Source organism: Eschrichtius robustus, chromosome 13, assembly GCF_028021215.1.
Source record: "Eschrichtius robustus isolate mEscRob2 chromosome 13, mEscRob2.pri, whole genome shotgun sequence".
In the NCBI taxonomy this organism is placed as follows: domain Eukaryota; kingdom Metazoa; phylum Chordata; class Mammalia; order Artiodactyla; family Eschrichtiidae; genus Eschrichtius; species Eschrichtius robustus.
This window is the reverse complement of record NC_090836.1, coordinates 9,188,681-9,213,046: the sequence shown is the minus strand read 5'-3', so window position 1 is coordinate 9,213,046 and position 24,366 is coordinate 9,188,681. Positions and strand designations below refer to the sequence as shown.

Genomic DNA, 24,366 nt, shown 5'->3' with positions numbered 1-24,366 from the left:
CTGGACCGCCAGGGAAATTCCCCAGACTTAATAATTTTAAAACGTACTACACAGCTGCAGTAATTAAGACCATGCATTATTGGCATAAGGAGAAATGGGCATTGGGGAGTGACTGCTACCGGCACAGGGTTTTTTTTGTGGAGGGGGATTAAAATAGTCTAGCAGTGTGGTTGCACAACCTTCTGAAAATGCTAAAAAGCACTGAATTGTATACTTTAAAAGGGTGAATTTTATGGTATGCGAATTATATCTCAATTTAAAAAAAACCCGAAAGCAATATTAAAGGTAATTTTTAAAAATATAAACTTATTTATTTATTTATTTATTTTTGGCTGCGTTGGGTCTTCGTTGCTGCACGCAGGCTTTCTCTACTTGCGGCAAGCGGGGGCTTCTCTTCGTTGCGGTGCGCGGGCTTCTCATTGCGGTGGCTTCTCTTGTTGTGAAGCATGGGCTCTAGGCACGCGAGCTTCAGTAGTTGTAGCACGCGGGCTCAGTAGTTGTGGCTCGAGGGCTCTACAGCACAGGCTCAGTAGTTGTGGCACAGGCTTAGTTGCTCCGCGGCATGTGGGATCTTCCCGGACCAGGGCTCGAACCCGTGTCCCCTGCATTGGCAGGCGGATTCTTAACCACTGCACCACCAGGGAAGTCCCTAAAGGTAATTTTAATTTTCAACAAAGAAAAAAAGTTTTTGAGAATCTGCTATGGAAGCAGTATATAGTATAATGTAGAAACACAGATTCTAAAGCCACACAACCTGGGTTGAAGTTCCAAATCCCTGCTTACTAGCTGTGTGATCTAGAGCAAGTTACTTAACCTCTCTGTGACACAGTTTCTTTATCTATATATAAAGTGCTTAGAACAGTGCCGAACACATGGTGAGCGCTGTATAAGTGTTTGTCATTTTAACTATATGCCATAAAATGTACTAGGCAGTAGCGGGAAGCAAAAACCAGTATCAAGGAAGCTGTGCCGAGCATAAATATCAGTTAAGGGTGGAGTCCAAAGCAGATTGCTTCATTTGCTTTATTGTCTGAACTCTGCTCCATGCTCACTCGTGAAAAGAGCCTGGGTTTAGTGGAAAAGGAGGGAACGATAATGTGGGTCCAAGGATACAATACCTGAATTTAATCTTGCTACCTGGGTCCTGGAAAAAGGTCCAAAATATGTTAGGAGAGATATATAGAGAAAAAACCAGAGCAAGGGATGGTGAACAGTACTTAATATAGTTTTGTTGTTCAGTTGAATGTGTTAGGCAACAACTCTGAGGGTTTTCCTCTGGAATTTAGACACTAACCTCATGATCGTTGTTCTCTTGTCCTATCTTTGTTGGGATATTTTTTGCTCTTTCATTTCAAAATGTAAGATCAAGCAAACCTTTAGAGTTCATGTCCCTGCCACATTTTTATTCCCAGGACAAATCAAGAACCCAGGAGGGTGGCGGGAGTTTCAGGTAATCTTTGCATCCCTTTGCTTTAAACTGCTTTCTGCATCTTTGTAGGGGTGCATTTACAGTTATTGATTTTTCTGTAGATCTCAGTCTGTTGACAGACACCAAATAGAGATTCTAGTAGAAGGACAGGATTGCATACCCCTTTTGAGGGAATGATATAAGGTATTAAATTCCCTACTTAGAAGGATAGAGAAAAACCCTGTTGTCCATCTTTCTCTGGTTTTACACTTCTGAATTCTCTTCTACTATGTAAATATATTTTGTACATACTTGGTTTCATCATAGTTCTGCTTTCTTGAATATTCTCCATTGGATATCAGTAAATAATTATAATGCCTTGTATTCTTACTCTTTACATATTATTTCTTGGTGCTTTACATACAACCCTTTGCCAAAGAGATGTTAATTGACTTGTTTAAGGTCACACACAAGAACTTGCTGACCCAGAATCATTACTTAGATCTCGTGACTCCTTTGCCTGTATTAGGAGAGGTTTCTTCCCTTTTACTGTACATTTCTCCTAGAACTTTCTATTGAGAAATAATCTGGGTGAGGAAAATATGGCGAATTCCAGGGCAGAAGGCAGCCGAAGCCTGAAGATTAATGCCAGGGCCTCATTATACTGGCATCCACGCTGGTACAGGTATAGCGTTATTTAAAATTCATTCGATATCAGATTTTTCTCCTAGGTGAATCTCATATCATCTTTTTTAAGATGCATTGAACTTTGTCTCCCCAAAGATTATTAGTAGTGATATATGAGAAAAAGTATGACTAATAAATGATAGGGCAATGAGCAGAGTTGGCTTGAAGTTCTCTGGAATACCTTAACAAAGCTTAACAGATCCCCAAGTTATTACTATAGAAAGGCTTTACCTGTGTGGGAAGCAAGGGAACTTCAGAAGAGATGGCAGTGGGCGTGTGTGGGTGTGTGTGTGTGTGTGTGTTGGGTGCGGGAGGGTGGAACATGATTCTGAAATCCTTTTATTCTAGAACTGTAAATGTTTTATGTCATTTGTCAGAATGTCTCTGGTTAGGTAGTGTAAGGATGACAGTACATTATGTTATAGATTAGGAATTAAAACACAGGGGAATGATAATATTTGGCCAAAGAGAGCGAAAGAGAGAGTACTAAAACATAGCTGCCAATTTAGAGCCTTATCTATTCAGCATGATCAGCTCGGTGCTCTGTGATGACCTAGAGTGGTTGGATAGGGAAAGTGGAAGGGAGGTTCAAGAGGGAAGGGATATCGGGATATATGTATACGTATAGCTGATTCACTGTGTTGTACAGCAGAAGCTAATACAACATTGTAAAGCAATTATACTCCAATAAAGATGAAAAAATAAAAATAACCTTATGTATTTTTAAAAATAAATATGTATTTTTCATTTTTGGCTGCGTTGGGTCTTCGTTGCTGCACACGAGCTTTCTCTAGTTGCGGTGCGCGGGCTACTCATTGCGGTGGCTTCTCTTGTTGTGGAGCACGGGCTCTAAGCACGCAGTCTTCAGTAGTTGTGGCTCGCGGGCTCTAGAGCACAGGCTCAGTAGTTGTGGCTTGTGGGCTTAGTTGCTTCACGGCATGTGGGATCTTCCCGGACCAGGGCTCAAACCCGTGTCCCCTGCATTGGCAGGCGGATTCTTAACCACTGTGCCACCAGGGAAGTCCCAGAACCTTATCTATTAAATTAGAGCCTGGTGAATTTCCTCTGTATTAAGTAAGAAAGGAAGATAATGCGGGTTTAAGGCAGAGTTCCCAAACTTGGTTACATACTGGAATTAACCTTCAGAGCTTTAGCAGATCCCAGTACTTTGTTCCCATTCCCAGAGACTCTGATTCGGACTTAATTGATGCATCTTGGGCGCTGAAACTTTCAAAAAGCTCCTTCAGCCACACTGGTTTAAATCTGGGAGGGGGTTAGAGTTGGGGAAAGGAAATCTACAATCAGTTTTATCTACTTTTATTGTAAGTACATGATGTTTTAAATTTTAAAACTATGAAGCAATTTATAAAAAAGAACACAAAAGTTGAAAATTTAAGATTTAAAAAAATCAGATACTTCACAGAAGGAAGGTGAGAAAATTGTAGTAGAAGCCTGGTAATATTTACTATAAGGATACATTAAATTTAGATTTCAGGAAATAATTTTCTTATTCCTGTGATACACAGATGTATGAGTATTCTAATTGTGCTATTATGTCATGAAATCTTATCCAAAAGGAGAGGTCATTTGAAGATATCATAATTTGAATAATAATAATAATAGTTATTATTATAGGAATATTTTTATTTCTATAATTATTATAGGAATAATTAATAATAGCTACTGTTTGCTATGTGCTAGGTATTGTTCTAAGGATCATTTAATTCTTACAGAGACTCTTGGAGTTAGATAGTACTGTAAACCCAATTTAACAGGTGAAAAAAAATGAGGTTTAAGAGAAATTAAGTAATTTGCTCAAGAGTACACAGCTAAATCGTAGCAGAAATGGGTATATTGGGTTTCAGAAATGCGTTGGGCTATACTTCTGAGACTTGTAATAAAAACTGAAAGGTAGCTGAAGCTTGGGAGTATGCCTTTTTGGCCTTTGTTGTGGAAGATATAAAAGACCTCAAGGAAAGAAGCATCTAAAAACAAAGCATCTTCCTCATGCATATAAGTTCAGAGCAGGGAAGAAAGGGACAAAGGCAGATGGCTGAGATGGGGCCAGCTGTTGGGCTGCACTGGGGCTATATTAAGATAACAGGCCAGCTATAGGAGAATCGCTCACTTCTATTTAAGAAAATACACGCCTACGCACCCTACTCACCCACACCCACATTCGCCATATTTGCGTGCGCACACGCGGTGGTTCTGCGTTTTTTTGCTCACTGAATTTATTTTCCAACTATTCTCCTTTAACATTTAGCAAGTCTTTTGGCACTTTCATTATGTTGTGCCTGTGTTAAGAAGAAAGGGATTTTATCCACATTTATGCCAGTGCTCTGAAGGAAAGCCACACTCTCTTGAGATCATCATGGTGGGCCAGTAGTAATCAGAGTTAGAGACCGTCAAGTAGAGTATATTATTCAGGAATGGTACGTTGGACCCCTTGGTCTGAAAAGTAATTATGCTACACACGTGAATTCTTGTTAGAAGAGGAACTTGTAACTACTACCATTGAAGAACACTTTTACAATCTTATTAATTCTCACTAGAATCCTCTGAGCTAAGTGGTCATGATGATCTCAGTTGTAAAAATTAGAAAACCAAGGCTTTACAAGGTTGAGATAAATCCATTCTGCATCTCCACCTCTGGTGCCTGTGTTCTTTCTACTATACCACAGTTTGATGAAGATGATATATTAACTTTGTTCCCGAAAGTTCCAACTTGTCTGTTTCCCAGATAGGAAAGATAATGCCTCCAGCAAGCAATAAGAAAGGACTTGATAAACGTCAGAGCTTCACCTTGACTTTAGGCCAAGAGAGCCCTCTTTGAAGCCATAAATCTTGACTTAGTGATTCTACCTTATCTTTAATTCTGATCACTAGTTAAGAAGAAGATTTTAAAGAAGAGTTTTTCTTCTGTCTTTTCTGTCACCCTCAGCCAGTTTTCTTTTGATGTCTCTGCTTTCAAATTTTTCTGCCTTCCAGACTTTCTTCCTTTTCATTTTTTTATTATAAAATAATGAAGGCTTAATTCAGACTATCTGAAAAATAAAAAATGGAGGAAAAAAATCAATCTTACTGTCACCATTGTTGCTGTAACATTCTGATATATTTCTCTTTTGGGTTCCCCTGCACAGGTGTTTCCCCCTAACCAGTACCGGTGTGGTCTTCGCTTATATATGTATATTTTAAAAATCTGCTTTTATCATTTAATGTGCTACCATTAAAATTCCCCATTTATTAAAAATTTTCATGAACATAAAGTTAATGTATTTATAGTATTCCACTCTATAGCTATAGAAAAATTTAACATCCCTCTTTGTATTAGTTAAGGTTCTCCAGAGAAATAGAATCAGCAAGAAGTGTGTGTGTGTGTGTGTGTGTGTGTGTATTTATCTAGCTATCTATTAGTCATCAATATATCTACCTATCCAATCTATGAAGATATATGAAATCCATGGATACTTGGCAAGTTCAAAATCTTCAGGGTAGGTGAAAACCCAGGGAAGAGTTGCCGTTTGAATCCAAAGGTAGTCTGCTGGCAGAATTCCCTCTTCTTCTGGGCAGGTCAGTCTTTTTCTATGAAGACTTTCAGCTGATTTGATGAAGCCCACCCACATTATGGAGGGTAATCTGTTTTACTCAAAGTTCACTGAGTTAAATGTTAATCTCATTTAAAAAATTCCTTCACAGAAACATTTAGAATAATGTTTGACCAAATATCCTGGTAGCATGGCCTAGCCAAATTGACACAAAAATTAACCATTACACTCTTTTTGATGACAATTTGTTTAAATTTTTATCTTTTTTATAGAAAAAAGATATCTTTTTTTGTAGAAAATTTCAAATCTATACAAAAACAGAAAAAAGTAGGTAGGATGGGAAGATGGCTACCGATGTATTAATCACCCTAATTCAACACTTTTCAACACATGGTCAATCTTGTTTTTTTTACATCTCCACCCACTCTCCTTCAAGTCCTGGGATTATTTTGAAGTAAATGTATATTTTTGCTTTCAAGAGAAATAGATGACAGTACAATAAAAATGTTTGTCTGTGTTCAGAAACATCTTCCATTTAAAAAAGATCTTCTTATAATTGACTCCTAGGATGGAAGTTATCGGGTCAAAATTATAAATGTCCTTAAGGCTCTTCATTTACATATTGCCAAATTTGTTTCTGTAAATGTTGAAATTTTGATAACGTGTCAAAAAAAAGAGTGAGCTTTTGTTGTTGTTTTTTTTTAAACCCTCTTGCACTGTTGGTGGGAATGTAAATTGATACAGCCACTATGGAGAACAGTATTGATACAGCCACTATGGAGAACAGTATGGAGGTTCCTTAAAAAACTAAAAAAGAATGAGCTTTTTAATAAAGCTTCTCAGTGCATCAAAGTTCTTTCTTTCATTTTTTTCTTAAGTGGATAAGCAAAAAAAAAAATTGCATCTTGTTTTTCTTTTAATGTGTATTATTTAATTACTAGTTAAATTGAATATCTTTAATCTTACTCCCCCATGGTTCCGTATTTGTTAAACATTTTGGTTTGATGAATTTGTTTTCTTCAGTTTTTCATTTTCCATGGCCATTTATTTATTGGCACCTTAATAATTTTATTTATTGCTATAAAATTTCTATGCTTTTATTTGTTCATTGGTTGATCTCTTTTTATTTTCTATTGGAAAGAATCTTTTCTTTAAAATTTAGCAAGTCCTTGCCAATCCAATAAACTTATACTGTTATTTTTTATGTTTCTTAAAACATACAGTCATTTTTCCAACTAAAATTTATTTTTACATAGGGGTGAAGCAAGGACCTAAAGTATTTTTGCCAAATGAGTAACCCATAATATGCATATTATGCATAATTCATATAATGCGTAATCTATCTCAGTACTTCTCAATACCAGGTATAGTTTAGTATCTCCTGGGAAACATGGAGATACTCTTCCTTTTTTCAATGCTGATAGGTGAAATCATAATCTATTGGATTCATAATCATCATAATCTCTTCCAGGGTTGGGAGGTGGTGAGCTCCAGTACTAGTACTAGTATTTTTTTTAAAAAGCTCACTAAAAGATTCTAGTGTACAGCCCAAGTTTGAGAATCTGCTTGTTTTTTTCATGCTGACTTCTTTATATTAAATTTCTAAATATGTGTTTTATTTATAGGATATTTACATGTTCTATTAATCTTTCTCTCTATTTTTCAGTGTCATTGTGTGTGAGTGTGTCTATGGGTAGGTGTGTGTGTGTGTATGTGTGTGTTAAGCTTTGTCATATATTCAGGTTTAGAACATGCCTCTCGGGCTCAAAGTTTGATATGTTTTGTTTTTAGAATAAAAGATTACCTCATGCTGGGATGTTGCTAGTTCCCTTCCTCATCTTGCTGGAGCCCTAAGTTTCCAAACAAACCACCTATAAGAGCTCTCCCTGAACTCCTTATCTTAGTCTTCTCATTCATAGCTAAACATCTTTAAAAAGCTGCCTAAACACATTTTCTCCACATCCTCACTTTCTATTTATTCCCTGAACCACACCACTCTCTGGCTCTGCTGCTGCCCTGACACTACTCTTTCTATGGCCAAGAGTGATCTCCATGTTGCCTGTATCCACTGGTGACTTTTTTCTCTAACTTTTCATCAGCTTTACGACCAAACGCCTGAGCAAGAGATGTGAGATAAACTAACTAGGTTGCCGAGGTAGACGGTAGGTAAAGATGGACAGTTCAGTTATAGAGTCAAATGCAGGCAAGAATAAGCAACTTGGGTTTTTGGTGGCGTGAACAGAACACAGGGGCCAGAGGTCCCGGGGTGTGTGGGTAGACATGAAATAGAGCAGGGATGGGGTGATGGCCATGATTCAGGCTCTAGGCCGGCAGGGGTGTTTATCTGGGGGGAGATGTCTTCCCATTCGTAGCAGAACCTCAGTAACCAGAGTATAGAGCAAAGTTCTGATCTCATGAAGGAGGATTCATTTAGGCAGAGAGGACAGTAAGACCCTATCCACCCATGAGGATGGATTCAGGATGGGACCCCAGATTGGACAGTGCTTGGATCCAAAGCACGGGTGACCAGACATGCCTTGTGAAAATGGATCGAGGTTTTGTCCTCTCAAACTGGGGAGGATGGTGAGAGGAAGGGGAGAAGGGAACTGAGACTATTGATCACTATTGATCTCCTTACTGCCTCTGTCAAGATGGGTTCAGGACCTGGGTGAAGATTGAGCCAGCAGATAGATGGTATCAATGGAACCAGCTAGAAGGAGTTGAGGAATCTAGAGACAGAGGTTAATTAATTAACTAATTAATTATATCACTATTTATTAGAGCATTCTGTCTGTTTTTGTACCTTTGTTCACAGCATGATGCTCTTTGATCCACCATGTTTAAATCTCCCTTCCTCAACATGATTGTGTTTTCTTTTTTTAAAATTTATTTTATGTATTTATTTATTTATTTATTTATTTTTGGCTGTGTTGGGTCTTTGTTGCTGCACACGGGCTTTCTCTGGTTGTGGTGAGCGGGGGCTACTCTTCCGTCTGGTGCGTGGGCTTTCTCTGGTTGTGGTGCGCAGGCTTCCCACTGCGGTGGTTTCTCTTGTTGTGGCTCACGGGCTCTAGGCGTGTGGGCTTCAGTAGTTGTGGCTTCTGGGCTCTAGAGTGCAGGCTCAGTAGTTGTGGCGCACGGGCTTAGTTGCTCCGCAGCATGTGGGATCTTCCCAGACCAGGGCTCAAACCTGTGTCTCCTGCATTGGCAGGCGGATTCATAACCACTGTGCCACCAGGGAAGCCCAACATGACTGTTAAATTCAGACACCTCCTAGCAGGTATAATACTTAGGCTTTCAAATCACACCTTGTTGGTGTATGCAGATTTTTAAAAAATATTTATTTATTTATTTGGTTGCAGTGGGTCTTAGTTGCGGCAGGTGGGCTCCTTAGTTGTGGCTCACAGGTTACTTAGTTGTGGCATGGGAACTCTTAGTTGAGGCATACATGTAGGATCTAGTTCCCTGAGCAGGGATCGAACCCGGGCTCCCTGCATTGGGAGCGTGGAGTCTTATCCACTTCGCCACCAGGGAAGTCCCTGTATGCAGATTTTTAAAACCCACATTAATTTGTGATTACTTTAACTCACTCTTCAAACACAGGACTACATACACTTAGATCCACAAATATTATAAGTATTTTGATAATGGTTTTTTTGTTTTGGTTTTTTATTTGTAGTTGTATATGCTTACCTGATTGGTGCAGCTGTGTGACTACCTCCCAACCTGGAAAACAGGTGAAGAAGGGAGAGACTAATATACTGTATATGGATTGCCTGTAATGGACCTGGCACGACACCAGGTATTTTACATAAATTATCCCATATAATTTTCAACAGCCTTGGAAGGTAGATATTATCGTCTCCACTTTACAGGTGGAAAAACAGAGGCTCAGAAAGTTAGGATAACTTATACACAGTCGTGGTGAATAGTAGAACTGAGATTCAAATAGAAGCCCTACTCCAGAGCTCCTTCTCTTACTATTACCCCAAAGGAAATTACAGGCAGGGGAGGGATAGGAATGAAAACTTGTGAGGTTCTGGGGCTGCCATGATGTGGGTAGGAAGATGCAGGTCCAAGGGAGCCTTCAGAATTTGAGAGAGGCGAGGGGGAATTCCTGGTTGTGGGGACTTCTTGGCCGGCCTGCCCCTTTTCTGGTGTCATTCATTTCCTTTACTACCCTCAGGAGAGAAGCAGGTGTCTTGGTCCCGAAATTAGGAAGAGAAGGAATGACAAGGTCAAGTGATATGCTCAGTGAATCACCTACTAACCCAGACTTAGAACTTCAAACCTCTGCTCTGTAATCCGAGCACCAGGTCAGCGCTGATCCTACTTCCCCAGACTCCAGACGGCTCAGCTCAGAAGCACGCTGGCCCACTCCTGAGGCAGGGAATCCACTGTTTGCTCCTGAAGGTGCAGAATGAGGTGGCGATGTGTTCCCACAGGTGCCATTTCATCAAATGCCAGGCATTTGCTATTGTTTGCCTGGAATTACCTTCTGTGTATAGAGCCCTGACAAGGACACACCCTGTATGACAAAGCACTGAGGTGAACGGAGGCTGAGCTGATTTCCTGATTGTGGAGTCTCCTGTCTATTTGTCTCTCTGCCTGCCTGCATCTGGGACTCATTTATCAGAGAACGAGAAAGTGTGCTTCTGTGTGTGTGTGTGTGTGTGTGTGTGTGTGTGTGTGTGTGTGTTCCCGCAATCTTTTGCAGACTGTCTTCCTTCTTTCTTTTTTTTTTTTTAACGGTGAACTGTTTGTCATATTAGCATTTCCTGATTGGCAAGCTTATAAACATATTCCACAACCTCTACAAATACACATTTTCTCATTGCATAATTTCTTTCAACGTGGTATAAGGTGTTTGTCCAGTGAACAGAAACATCTTCAGGTTTTCTCTAATAAGAAGATACAGTAGTTAAATGTAGACATGTTCAGCAATTAATCAGACTGTCTTCTTTCCGCCCTCCTCTCTGCAGAGGGCTGTGTGTTAGAAAAGGCTGGAGGCATGGCAGGACAACAAAATAGATCTCCTCGCTTATAGGGGAAATGGTCAAAAGATTTTTAAAGTACCAGAAGCTCCCCCTTAGAAGGAAAAGCCAAGCGGGGTGAATCATAAAGATGGGGACTGATCCCTGGAAATGCAGTGTGACTGACAAAGTATTTGAAACAAGCCCCAAGCAGCACATACAGACATCTTTGGTGTGTCCATCAGGTAGGAGAGAATAAATGGATCAGAGGCAACTCTGTTTTCAGAGCAGGTGGTGGTTGTATGTTCTTGGCCTTTCCTTTTTTTTTTTTTTTTTTTTGTAATAACCCACAGTGTCCAGCGTATCACTGATATTCAATGAATGAATAAAGGAGTGGACAGCACTTTGCAGGGAGTTGATGTTGGGAGGCAGCAAAGGAGCTAAAAAGCCATTGGCCTTTCCTTCCTATCAATAATCTTTATTATGGGCTTGGGAAATTGCTGTTGGTTAGTAATCCCAGGAAGAGAAAATAGCCAGCAAGAGAGAATATAATTATATATATATTATTTCCGGGCTTTGGAGATTTGCACGTGGTGGATGGAGGGTTATGGAATCGGGAACGTGGTAAGTAAAATGATCATTATAATAAAAATAAAATGTCTCGAATTTGTATAACACCTCAGAGAACATAAAATGTGTTCATGTCTATAATGATATTTAAAATCTGATGCTGTTTGTGATGTGAGCACTGCATCTCGTGCCTGGGAATCCTGGGGCTGCCTATCTTGCATTCCATGTCCTCCCCTACGGAGCAAGCTTTTCAGGAGAAGCCAGGATACAATTTAGGCTTCCTCATCTCTACTGTGTATCACGTATATTTCAGGAATTCTCAAAGAGGTAAAAATTCCTGACAGGTAAAAATAAGCAAGAAGAGCTGGTAACACTCTGTCTTGTTGTCAAAAGATTTTGTTTCAACGTGGCCAGGACTCCCAGGCAGCATGGCAGGGCCTCTTTTTTTATGGTTCAAAGTGCATTTCAAGCCTTAGGTCTCTGGGAAGGTGGAAGAGGGTGGAGAGCAGCACAGTCACAATCGTTCCATATCTGAGAAGAACGGGAGGATGAGGGATTCTCTCTGGCTACCTCCTCTCCTGTCCGCCTTATCTGCACCAGGAGATATCACTGGGCATAAGGTGAGTTATCTGTGCAAGTCTGACTCTCTGGGTTTAAAGAGCAAGGCCTTTCATCTACTTGTCCTCTCATGAGTGCACCTGCAGGAGAAGGGTAGAGCCTGAGGCGCTCTGAGACCCGGCAGGGCAGCTCTAAGGCTTAGGCCAGGGCTCTGTCCCCTGGGGGGTTCTGGCCCCTTCCTGACCCTCGGTCTCACAGTGGAAGATTGCTAGTCCTGGAAACCAGGCCCTTTTCCCCAAAATGGAAGATAGAAATAGGCTTGGGCTCAGATCCAGGAAAATGAACAGATAAAGAAAATGATCCTGGATTCCATCATCTGGTGAGTACTGGAAACCACTTCTGATTCGACACTCATATTCAGAATGCATTTTGAAGACAGACATGCAGACATGCCCCTAGGTGACCTTGGAGAACACACAGACAGATTCTACTCACCTGTTCTTTCCAATTTATGGTATATTTTCTGGTGAAATTTAGTTTCAGCATTGTGGTTTCCATGATTGTTTTGGATTCTGACATAATTCCTTCTTGACACTATGTGTCTTGTCCATTTGAAAGGCAAGGACATACATGTAACGAAGTAGTTTATTATTTATTTATTTATTTATTTATTTGGCTGCATTGGGTTTTCATTGCTGCGCGCGGGCTTTCTCTAGTTGCAGCCAGCAGAGGCTACACTTCATTGCGGTGCACGGGCTTCTCATTGCAGTGGTTTCTCTTGTTGCATGGGCTCTAGGCGCGCAGGCTTCAGTAGTTGTGGCTCGTGGGCTCAGTAGTTGTGGCTCGCAGGCTCTAGAGTGCAGGCTCAGTAGTTGTGGCGCATGAGCTTAGTTGCTCCACGGCATGTGGGATCTTCCCGGACCAGGGCTCGAATCCGTGTCCCCTGCATTGGCAGGCGGATTCTTGACCACTGCGTCACCAGGGAAGTCCCAATGAAGTAATTTAAAGAACATTGGGTTTGTAGTTAAAAGACTGAGGTATGGGAAATTACCTGGTGCTCCAGTGGTTAAGACTCTGCGCTTTCACTGCTGAGGGTGCGGGTTCAATCCCTGGTCGGGAAATTAAGATCCCGCAAACTGCATGGCCAAAAGAAAACAAAAAGACTGGGGTATGAAACCTTTCTCTGACATTTATTTACTTGCCTTTTTTTTTTTTTAAACCCTAATTCAGAACTTAATCTCTCTGAGCCTCAGTTTCCTCCTGTGTGTGAAAGTGGCTAGCCTAGCCTGATACATGCACACTGTAGTTCATCAATATATGTTTATTGGATCTGAAAACAGGAAGGACAGCTCGGTTTTCAGAATGTTGGAGATAAGTAATTCTGGAATCCTCTAGATCTGAGCAGTTCTTTTCTATCTTGCTTCCAACTTAACATTGTCACTCCATTAAGTGAATTTTTTGGCTAGACAGCTCAGGGGTAAGGATGATGGGGGAAGAGAAGGGAAGGCTGAGTGACAGAGCCAGAAGGCAGACGGTCTCCGTCTCGGGGTGCCATCTCCATATATTTTATCTTCCTCACTTTGGGTCTTTGTGTCCTCTGCCCCATAGCCCACAGCTATTAATAACCCCCTCGACCCAGTGTCGTGCCCAGCTAGGCAGCGGGGCACTTGTCTGTATGAAGAGAACATGGCTGGCAGATCCACTTGTGCAGAGATGCAGGTGGTAAGATTGAGGGTGAGGCAGGCATAGCGGATTTAATCACACCTTATGGGAGCGGGACCATGTGTCATACAGTCTTTCGAGGAATTTCTCACAACACATAGGCAGACAGAGTACAGGAGAATGCATCTAAATTTTTTTTTTTTTTTTTGGCCTCACCCTGTGGCATGCGGGATCTTAGTTCCCCGACCAGGGATGGAACCCCTGTCCCCTGCAGTGGAAGCTTGGAGTCTTAACCACTGGACCACCAGGGAAGTCCCTGCATCTAATTTTTAAAGTTTTATTTGTAGATGAAATTTGGTAAGAAGAGTTTCTTCTGGACACTCACGAGTAAATCGCTGTTTATGTCTGGGACATTATTATGCTAACTGAACAGAAATGTCACTCATCAGAGTTGTGTTATTATTGCAAACAGAACTATCTTTCTTTGTGTGTAATAAAACAGATGCAAAGATGCAGTGTGCATTGCACTTACATTGTAAATATGTGTAAGATTTTGGAGAGCTAATATGAATACTTAGTTCAATTCCACTTGTGATCATTCACTTCTATGGTTTCTAGACTGCAGTCTTGCAAAAATCTGGGGTGAATTTCTCTTCCCATTTTACTCTCATTCTCTTCCTATTTGTATCTCCTTCACAGTGCTCTGTGTCCCTCTAGATTCTCGATTCGGGGGGCGGGGGAACTAAATCTTTTAATATGCTAACAGAAAGTCAGGAGCAAATGAAAAGAGAAAAAATAAGGAAGGATAACCACAAATGAGGCAATAATATTGTTTTAATCAGAACCCTGCCTGAGAGATTTGGCACCATACGTATGTGTAAACTTTAGGCAAGCTATGTACATATTTTCCACTGTCAAATATAGTTATCAGAATTAACAATTTCACAACCTCACTGGACCCTTGATTCCAGTGCCCTGCGTGTAGCAATACATGGCACTAAAGAGAGAACTTGAAATCTGCCAACTCTTTATTCGCTGTCTGAATTAGCTTTGTATAAAAATGAAATTAAATGTTTTGTTTAGAAAATAAGTGAGACACAAAGAAAATTAGACCTGCTTAAGGACCATAGGGGAGGTGGACTTTTCCCACATAACACACGGACCACAATTGTTCAGACAGGTGCTGTGAACATTTACTTTGGCCCTGGAGCAGGAGTCTTGGGTGGGAGGGGAGCCTTTAAAAATAATCTGAGAAACAATGGCATGAAAGGATAAGGCATCTAGGGTTGTGTTTTGCATACTTAAGGATTTTACAGTCCAATTAAGAGACGAAGCGGTAGCAAACATATTTTTTTCTTTTAACCCAGTGAGATATAGTTGAAGCGGACAGAGTATTGGTCATATTGTACAGAAATGCTGGTCAGGTACATTCTTCTAATAATCAGATGGGTTAGAATCAAACCCATAAGAACGGTCAGCCCAGAAGGTTTTTTCATCTAGCCATGGCTTTTCTTAGCTTGACACAGAGTGGGCAGGCCAAGTCATGTGGTCATTGAATGTTAATATTCAACTAATTGCAGAGAGAAAAATGATGTGGAGAGAAATATTGTTCTTACAAGTGATTATAAGAATTTTGTGACCTAAGTGCTTTGGAGGGCTCTGTGTGGTAAGTTTCCCGTGTAGGCGTTCATGGATATAGGGGTATACCTGGCGCGTATTCCTTAAAAATTCTACATTCATTTGGTATATTATAGATTCCTCTAGCCTAAGTGTAATCATCGGAAAGGGCTTATCATACAAACATCTGGAAAGCAATTTATTGAGTGGGCCTCGCCACATTCTAGGTTTATTTCCTTGCTTCAGCATCCAGTTTCGTCGGGCTGCTACGTGTTGTTAAGCCCAGTCTCTTTAAACTGTCTAAGCACAATTAAAACTGATGGTGAGAACCTTGCTCAGGAAACGCAATAGAAGGTCATGTTGTATCCCAAGGTGGGTGCTCCGTAGTAAGTGTGTTACCCAGGTGAAAGGGTATAGGCATGGACTTGGGTCCTTGGCCACAGGTATGTTTGGCCATGTGCTGTCATTGTGGGAGGCCACCTGAGCAGCTCTACGTGGGGACATGTGCACAGGGCTTTACATTTCGTGCTCAGGTATGTGTCAGCACGTGTGTGGCTTGGTTTCTGCGCAGAGCTCACTAGTTGGCGCTGGCTGCTGGCTGACGCTTTTCTCCTCTTGTACTGTGGTGAGAGAGATTATGCTCACAGAACCGACTCCCTGGAGAGCCAAACTCGTTTAACTGGCTGCTCCCTGAACGAAAATAATTACATCTGATAATGCACCGAAAAGGAAGTAAGAGGAAAGGAAAATAAGAATCAGAATGACATTTGCAAATTATGTTTGAATGCTCCTGGCTGAGCTAATGTTTTATTTTTAGGACCTTCTTCGCTCCACACTCTCAAGGCTCTCTGTTTCTTGCCCTTTTACAAGGGTTTTCCCTTTCATGCAGTCTTGTGGAGTTGTGGGAACTTTCACCTTGCCTTTTTGGCTTACAAACTCGATGAGATGGACTTTGCTATCTTACCATTCATTGCTTTCATAGATCCCTCCCTATGCGCAAGCCCACAGATAAGAATTTCCCTTTCTCTCTGCAATGTTCCTTCTCCTGGCTACTCCTCTATTTACTTAGCTTTCTGTCAACCAGCCACACACCTGTCTCTCTTCTGAGTTGTAAGGGGATTGTTTAACTCTCATCCCCTCAGACAAACTCATGGAACTCCAGGAATAGTGAAAAGAAGACTCAGCTGGCTGGGAGGTTTCTTTACATATGTGTTTCCGGCACTGAGACACTCTGCCTCAATAAGGTATTAGTGGTTATTAGTATCAATAATAAAACACAACATGTAATGTAACAGACGGGACCATAATATGGCTAATGTCACGTGTACAATATAGTATAATATCATATAAGCTACAATTATGATTTTCTAAAATTTACCTTGTTATTAAATCACTACAGAACTAGATCACATATTCAGAGTTACCTAGGCAGTGAAAAATCACCATATTTGTTTCAGATCAATCAGAATTAAAGAAGTTGGCTTTGCTGGCCATGGAATCAAGTTAACCAAGGGCAAAATAAAGTTTTTATATACATGGAAGTGTGGTGACCACCAGTTCTCTTCAGAAAGAAAGAATTGGCTTTTTGGAAATATATGCTGATTATATAGAATTCTATAGAAATATAAGCTGATTATATAGAATTCTATAGAAATATATGCTGATTATATAGAAGTATAGAGAAATATATGCTGATGATATAGAATATAATCCTGTAAAGAATCTCTGGCCAGGTAAGCAAGAAACTAGCAACTATAGTCTACTTGGAGGAGAATTGGGAACTGGACAGATGGAGAAGGATGGGGTGGGGAAAAGATTTTCATGGTATACTATTTTATATTTTTATTTTTGGATCATATGAACATATTTCATTTTTGTTAAAAAAAAAGAGAGGAAGAGAAGACGGCTTAGTGCTGACACTTGCTTTCATCCAAATATTGGTAAGAATGAGTGTCTGTGTCTATCTGTATATGATGGGCAGGGAAAGCTCCAAGAGTTGCAGAATTAAATAGTTTTATTGATAACTGCTATCTGCTCATTGGTAGTGAGAATGCGGTAGAGGGATGTTTCAGAGAAGGAAAGCAAATACATAACTCATCTCTCTTGAAATCTGCCAACTATTGATTCATTGTCTGAATTAGTTTTGTATAAAAATGAAATGAAGTGTTTTGTTTAAAAATTAGGGGATACACAGAAAAAGAAAATTAGACCTTCTTAAGGACTGTAAGAGAGATAGATCTTTCTTACGTAGCTCATGGACCACAATTGTGCACCATTCGTGAACTTGACCAGTGGAGCAGGAGTCTAGGGTAGGAGGGGAGCCTTTAAAATAATTTGAGAAACAAACAATGGCATGAAAAGATAAGACCAGATCAGGGCTGGATTAGCCATATAAGAAAAACGGCAGGAAAAAAAAGTTCTTCCAGTCTGAATGTCAGATAGTTGGATAGAGATGAATTGGTGGCTTGGAGCGTTCCAGGTACCTGTGTACTTAATAACTAGTTATTTGGAGAGGTGTCTTAAAATTCTCTGTGTGCTCCATTTTATCTTTTTTTTTTTTTAATTTACTTATTTATGGCTGTGTTGGGTCTTCGTTTCTGTGCGAGGGCTTTCTCTAGTTGCGGCGAGCGGGGGCCACTCTTCATCGCGGTGCGCGGGCCTCTCACTATCGCGGACTCTCTTGTTGCGGAGCACAGGCTCCAGACGCGCAGGCTCAGTAGTTGTGGCTCACGGGCCTAGTTGCTCCGCGGCATGTGGGATCTTCCCAGACCAGGGCTCGAACCCGTGTCCCCTGCATTAGCAGGCAGATTCTCAACCACTGCGCCACCAGGGAAGCCCATTTTATCTTATTTTTTTCAGAACAACTCAACCCTTGGGGATTATTCTCTAGTGTTCTGTGCATCCTCTGGCGGTCAAGCGCTGAAGTGAACTACCGTGTGGCAATGGGGGATGAGAGGCGCATGACGCGGATGCTGTTGGAATGCAGTCTCAGTGACAAGTTGTGTAGTAAGTACAGATGATATAGAGATCTGCCCTCTGAGTTTAGGATGATGGAGATTAAGATCTGAATAGATTCTGGAAGGAAGATCATTTGATTTCTAATAGAAATGAAGACAATGGTGATAACTGAATTGGCACTAGTGGCTTTGGGCGGAGGAGGGAGGGGGCAGTCATAGATCCAGATGTGCTGCATCCTCCATCGCAGTAGGAAAAATGAGAGACGAGGCACAGAGCATGCTTCATGGGCTAAGAGACAGGGACACTGGGATTTCAGAGTAGGGAGTTGATGCCAGTTGTGGTAGAGGGACCAGGAGGAAGAGATGATCGTGTGTGGTGAGCTGAAGACTGATGGGTAGGGGAAGTCAGGTGAGGCTGCTTCTTCAGTCTCTTCTCTACTTGCTTGATTTCCTACCTAGTTGTCCGGGAGCAGCAGTATGAAATCATCATCATCCCAACCCTTCTGGTTGGGATCTTCCTCATTCTCCTCGGGGTCATCCTGTGGCTTTTCATCCGAGAACAAAGAGAGCACCAGCAGTCTCCTGGACTACAAGGTAAAGTTCAAACTGGGGCTGGGCCGTGGCTCGGGGAAGATGGAGAGTGTAGAAAATAAGGCACAAGCCTCAGTGAGCCCAAGTCTCGAGGACCCTGCAATGAGATGGTGGGTATGGGCCCCCTCCTGTGTAGTTGAGCGGGGGGTGAGCTCTTCTCAAGGAAATGTAATATATGCTTGTTAGCTGAAAGAAGAGTAGGCAAGAGAGGCCTCCTGTAACCTGTTTCTGTCTTCTTCGTCCTATTGCACTATCAAATCTTTGGCCATGTGAGTGTCTAAGGACTGGGGAGCAAGGCTTGGGTAAAGCCCAAGGCTTTGTAACCAGCTTTGAAGGATGACATTTTACTCTACAATGCATTACAGCCCTACCCTGTGCTTCTAGAATTTACGATGTAAAGGGGTAGCCTTCATAATAGTCTTTGAAGCATTAGGTAGGAGGCGCTATTCTGGAGTACCACTGAGGATATAATGGAAGAGAATCAGCTCATACAGGAAACTCAGAGAAAAAAGAAGGAAAAAAATATCCTGACAGCAAATGAAACTCTACAGTGGCTGACCCCTAATCCTTCTCAAAATTGTATCCCAATTCTCTTATAATTCACTCTTACAAAAAACTTCTCAAAGAACTTGTCTAAACTCACTCTCACTACTTCTACTTGTCACATTCTCTTTTGAACATACTAAAACAAGGCTTCCCCCCCCCCCACCCCCGACAATCCACCAAAAGAACTCTTTCCAAGATCACCAGTGTCAGCTCTGTTGGGTCTTCATCCTACTTGACCTGTCAAAAGCATTTGACACTATTTTGCACTTCCTCCTTCTTGAAACACTTTTTTCTTTCCTTTTAAATCTACAGTCACTTCGTAAATGATCTCATTTTCAGTCTTATGGATTCAATTACTTTCTCTATTCTGACTATAGTCCCCTTGAACTCAGATTTTTATACTAAACCACCTACTTTGCAGTTTGGACCTAGTACACATCTAATACGTAATGTGTGTAAAACAAAGGTCCTGAAATTCCCTCACAATGTCCTCTCCCAACAGCCTTCCCTATCTTAGTAAATGGCAAGCCCAGCTCCCTATATGTTCAGTCTAAAATCTTGAAGATGTCCTTGACCCCTCTTTCTGTCACACTGTGTCTCTAATCCATTAGCAAATCCTGTTAACTATGTCTTCAAAATAGACTCAAGCCACCCTCACCTCTCATAGATAACTGTAATACACTCTTAAATGGTTTCCCTGCTTCTGCCTGTATCCTTTTATGCTCTATTCTCCTCAGAGCAGCAGAATGATTCTTTTAAGGCGTAAGTCAGTCCTGTCAATTCTCTGCATGAAACCCCCAGTTGCTTCTCAACTTAGAATGAAAAAAGACAAAATTCTTTTTTAAGAACATTAATTAATTAATTTTTTTGGCTGTGTCGGGTCTTCGTTGCTGCACGTGGGCTTTCTCTAGTTGCAGTGAGCAGGGGCTACTTTTTGTTGCAGTGTGCGGGCTTCTCATTGCGGTGGCTTCTCTTGTTGCGGAGCACGGGTTCTAGGCGCGCGGGCTTCAGTAGTCATGGCACGCAGGCTCTAGAGCGCAGGCTCAGTAGTTGTGGCGCACGGGGTTAGTTGCTCCGCGGCATATGGGATCATCTTGGACCAGGGATCGAACCTGTGTCCCCTGCATGGGCAGGCGGATTCTTAACCACTGCGCCACCAGGGAAGTCCAAGACAAATTTCTTTTAATGGCCTTACATGATCTGGGCCCTCTCTGGCCTCATCTCCTGTAACCCTCCAGTTATCCCCTTGGTTCCAGGGGCACTGATTTCATTACTCTTCCTCAAATATGTCAAGAATGCTCCTTCCTCAACCTCTGCACTTCTTCCTGATACCAGTATGGTTTGCTCTCAAATTGCTTCCAGGTATTTCTCAAAAGTCATCTTCTCAGAAAGACCTTTCCTGACCTTCAAACATAAAATTGCATAACTGATGCTTCTTATTCCCCTCTTTTCCTCCATAACACTCCTTACCTAGTATATTATTATCTGCTTCCTCTCTCCTACCACTAGATGGTAATCTTCATAAGAATCTGGACTTTGCCTATTCCTATCACCTAGAACAGTGCCTGGCATGGAGGAGGTGATATTTGGTGAATAAATGGATGAATTAATGAATGAATAAAGATTTAATAAAAAGAATGAATCTCTCTTCTCTAATGGAGAAAATCTGGTTTGGAAAGGGGAAAAGTACCAAAAGAATTTTTTGATTGAGACTCTTGGAAATATGGAATAATTTGACTTTGGGGACAACTTGAGGGAGGAATAACTTTAGCTTAGAGTTGAGTAGTTATCCATACCTACCCTCCACCTTGGGAAGCCGTTTGATTGACTTTAATGATAGTCTCCACTGGCAGTTACCACCACCTTTAGATGTCTGTGGTTTGAATACCTATTCAGTAACTTCCTTAATTATCTTCATACTATACTCATACTGAACTGTAATTCTGAGGAAGACTGAAATGAAATGTCATTACCCATTTTCAGAGGTCCATCTTCAGTTGTCTTAGAAGTAATGGGATTATTACATAAATTCTACAAGGTTTGTATTGATGCTGGTTCATAGAGAAGCATCAGAAGGTATCGTCACATTGGCCAGAGAGAAAATTGCTGAAGGGACTCCTTGCTGGTTTGTCCCAGGGTCTGCTTTCTTGGAGTCCCTAGGCTAGAAAAAAGCTTGTTGGTGCCACCTCTTTGTTTTAGGTGTTGCCCACGTGCCTCCATCTAGGGACCTAAGCTGGGAAGCAGCAAGACCTGAAGGAAGTGTGTTTGTACCACTTAAGGAGACATCGGTGGAAAGCCTTCTACGAACTTCCACACACGCCCTGGCTAAGCTGCAGGTGCCCCGGCAGCACCTCTCTGAAGTTCTGGAGCAAATCCACAATGGTAGTTTTGGGACCATCTACCGAACCAAGATATATACTGGGGACCCTGATAAGCCCAAGAGTGTGGTCCTCAAGGCTTTAAAAGGTAAAAGGAGAAGTGTTGGACTTCCTTTCCTCTTTTAACTTTTTTACTGTGAGCCCTCAACAGTGAATGCTAACAGGCTTTGCAGACATTAAGATGTTAATCAACAGATAGTTGTGGTCACAATTGGGCACAGAATAAGAAGGGAATAGAAAGTAAAAACTCGCAACAGAAAGGTTCTTCTTTGGGTCTTTCCCTAGCTCAACCTTGCCTATCAAGGCTGTTAAAACCGATTTTTCCATATTAGATATTACTTGAGTGAGGATTTTGAGGTTGTTTCTTCATTTTTCTTCACTGTTTTGATATCTTTTCCACTTACTGCATTTTTCTTCTTTTTGCTGATACTCATGATATGGACCAGTAATGATGGATACATAAAACAGAACAAGGATAGGATTAGCAAGAATATTAATCAAAAGGTCTAGAAGTGATAATATTTTAATGTGTGATAATATTTTAATGTGAAAAGAACACTTGTCTATTAGGCAGAGGAAAGCCCATCCAGTTCTAAAGACCTACGGTTCTATGTTACCTTTGACAAAAGATCAGTGACATTGAAGATCATCTTCTAATTGATTCTCTTTCTTTTTACTTGTTGTCTACACTCACTCCCCTTTGGAGCCTTGAAATTTATCATCTGAGGTTGCTTCCTGACTTGAACCCCCATTTTATTGGTGACACTCTGACTGCTCACTCCCCATGGTTCTTCTGTCCTCCACAGAACCAGCTGGGCTCCAAGAGGTGCAGAAGTTCTTAGGGCAAATCCGGTTCTATCAGTACCTGGGGAAGCACAAGAACCTGGTACAGCTGGAAGGCTGCTGCACAGAAGGGCTGCCGCTCTATATGGTGTTGGAGGATGTGGCCCAGGGGGACCTGCTCAGCTTTCTCTGGACCTGTCGCCGGGTAAGTGGTAGGGTAGAGGTGTTGGGAAGGAAAGGCTTGACCTGGCTTATTAGCTGTTCACATGTCAATTAGCCTGATAAATGACAAATTAGAAAGACATTATAATAGCATAACAGAGTGATTATCACCAACCAATAGAATTTTTAGTGATGATGGAATATCTGCTCTGTCCAATATGGTAGCCACTAATCACATGTGGCTACAGAACCCTTGAAATGAGGCTGATATGATTAAGAAACTGAATTTTCAAATTTATTTAATTTTAAATAATATATGTTTAAATAGGCATATGTGGGTGATGGCTACCATATTGGGCAGTGCAGATTTAGAGAATGGACTTTGGGCTCCATCTCCTACAAGCTATGTGACTTTGGGCAAATCACCTCTCTGAGCCTGAGTTTTTGGAATTTGTAAAGTGGGAGTAATGATAAATACTTATTAAAATTCAAGGAAATTACGTCTGGAAAAACATAGTGATTGGTACATATTAAGCACTCAAAATGGTAGCTGCTTTAATGATAATTGCATAACAACCTAACTACTGTTAGTAATAATTTGGTTGTTAGTGTCAAGTATATTTTCCATTCCGTAACACCACCCTAGTGTGCCGAGGCTGAGTTAAGGAGAAATTCAGCCTGCAAGTTTGTATATCTCCAATTCATATTTAAAAAAATTTTAATGTTCAGAAATTTCCAGGCTAAAGTGCAAGTCCTATTCCTTACAATTTCACCACTTCTGTATCTACTCGTCTTTTTGAAGTGCTCCATGTTTTCCTAGTTAGCTCGTCACTTGCTGATGAACAAAGTTCAATATTAATCAAGCCTCCTAGGTAGGCTGATCATCGTATTACTAAATGTGTATGAAAAAGAGACCTTGTTGACCTCTTCCATCCAGTGATGCAAATAGGACAATGTGCACATAATGAGATTTTAAACCTTTTTAAGAGGTTATCCATCTGTCACTTGGTCTGTGCCCTAACCTCACTTGTTTCTTTTTATTCTTCAGACTGCATGCCTCTCTATTTCAGATTGTTTTCGCGTGCTTTTCTCATTACACCAGACTTCTCCCTTTCCCTTCTTTGTAGGGTCAATGGCCACTCACTCTTCGGATCTCGTCAAGAGCTTTCCTTTCTTCTCCAACTGAATGAGCTCTCTTTCCTCCACCATCATATGATCTCTTTTACATTTCTTTCATGGCACTTATAGATATGTAACCATGTATTTATGTATGATTATTTTATTTTGATTCACATGTTTGCCACAGTATAAGCTCCAGAAGGCAGTAGACATATTTATTTTGCTCACTTTTGTATTCTGAGTTCCTAAGATGGAATCTGGCACATAGTAGGCATTCAGTCAAGATGTGTTGAGTTAATGTGCTTAATTAATCTCTCTCTCTCTCTCTCTCTCTCACACACACACACACACACACACACACATATTCTGCCCTAGGAAAATTGCTGCTTTATCCAATGGATAGTCTTATATATACTTGTCTTTCTTACCTGCTATTCTGTTCTTCCTTCATTCTGCTATTTATCTACATTCTTTACTGTTTTCCTGGTCCGATAAATCATGGTACTTCTCTGCGTATCTGAGAATCTCTCATTACATCTGTCCTTGAATCTTATAGTCCTTATATTTTTGTGTATTTTCTTTAGCTTTGATAACTGCATTTAAGAATATCTCTGCCCCTATTTTTTCTTTCAGATCTGTTCATGTCATTTTGATATACTTCTTTTTTCTCTATCTATTTAGGATGTGATGACCATGGATGGCCTTCCCTATGACCTCACAGAAAAACAAATATATCACATTGGGAAGCAGGTCCTTTTGGCTGTGGTAAGGCTTGGAGAAATGACAACAGATGACAGTGATTTTTCT

At 40.9% G+C, this 24,366-nt stretch overlaps 1 protein-coding gene across 2 annotated transcripts in view; it reads left to right on the top strand.

Annotated features, from left to right (window-relative positions):
* The window catches only part of STYK1 (serine/threonine/tyrosine kinase 1), a 49,115-nt gene that overhangs the window by 12,461 nt on the left and 12,288 nt on the right, over positions 1 to 24,366 (top strand). For both annotated transcript variants that reach the window (XM_068561031.1, XM_068561030.1), the window contains exons 2-6: positions 17,883 to 18,029; positions 18,440 to 18,574; positions 21,317 to 21,583; positions 22,302 to 22,483; positions 24,241 to 24,324. In XM_068561031.1, the coding sequence (XP_068417132.1) occupies positions 17,966 to 18,029; positions 18,440 to 18,574; positions 21,317 to 21,583; positions 22,302 to 22,483; positions 24,241 to 24,324 (732 nt within the window). In that variant the 5' untranslated portion in view covers positions 17,883 to 17,965. The remainder of the gene's footprint in view (positions 1 to 17,882; positions 18,030 to 18,439; positions 18,575 to 21,316; positions 21,584 to 22,301; positions 22,484 to 24,240; positions 24,325 to 24,366) is intronic.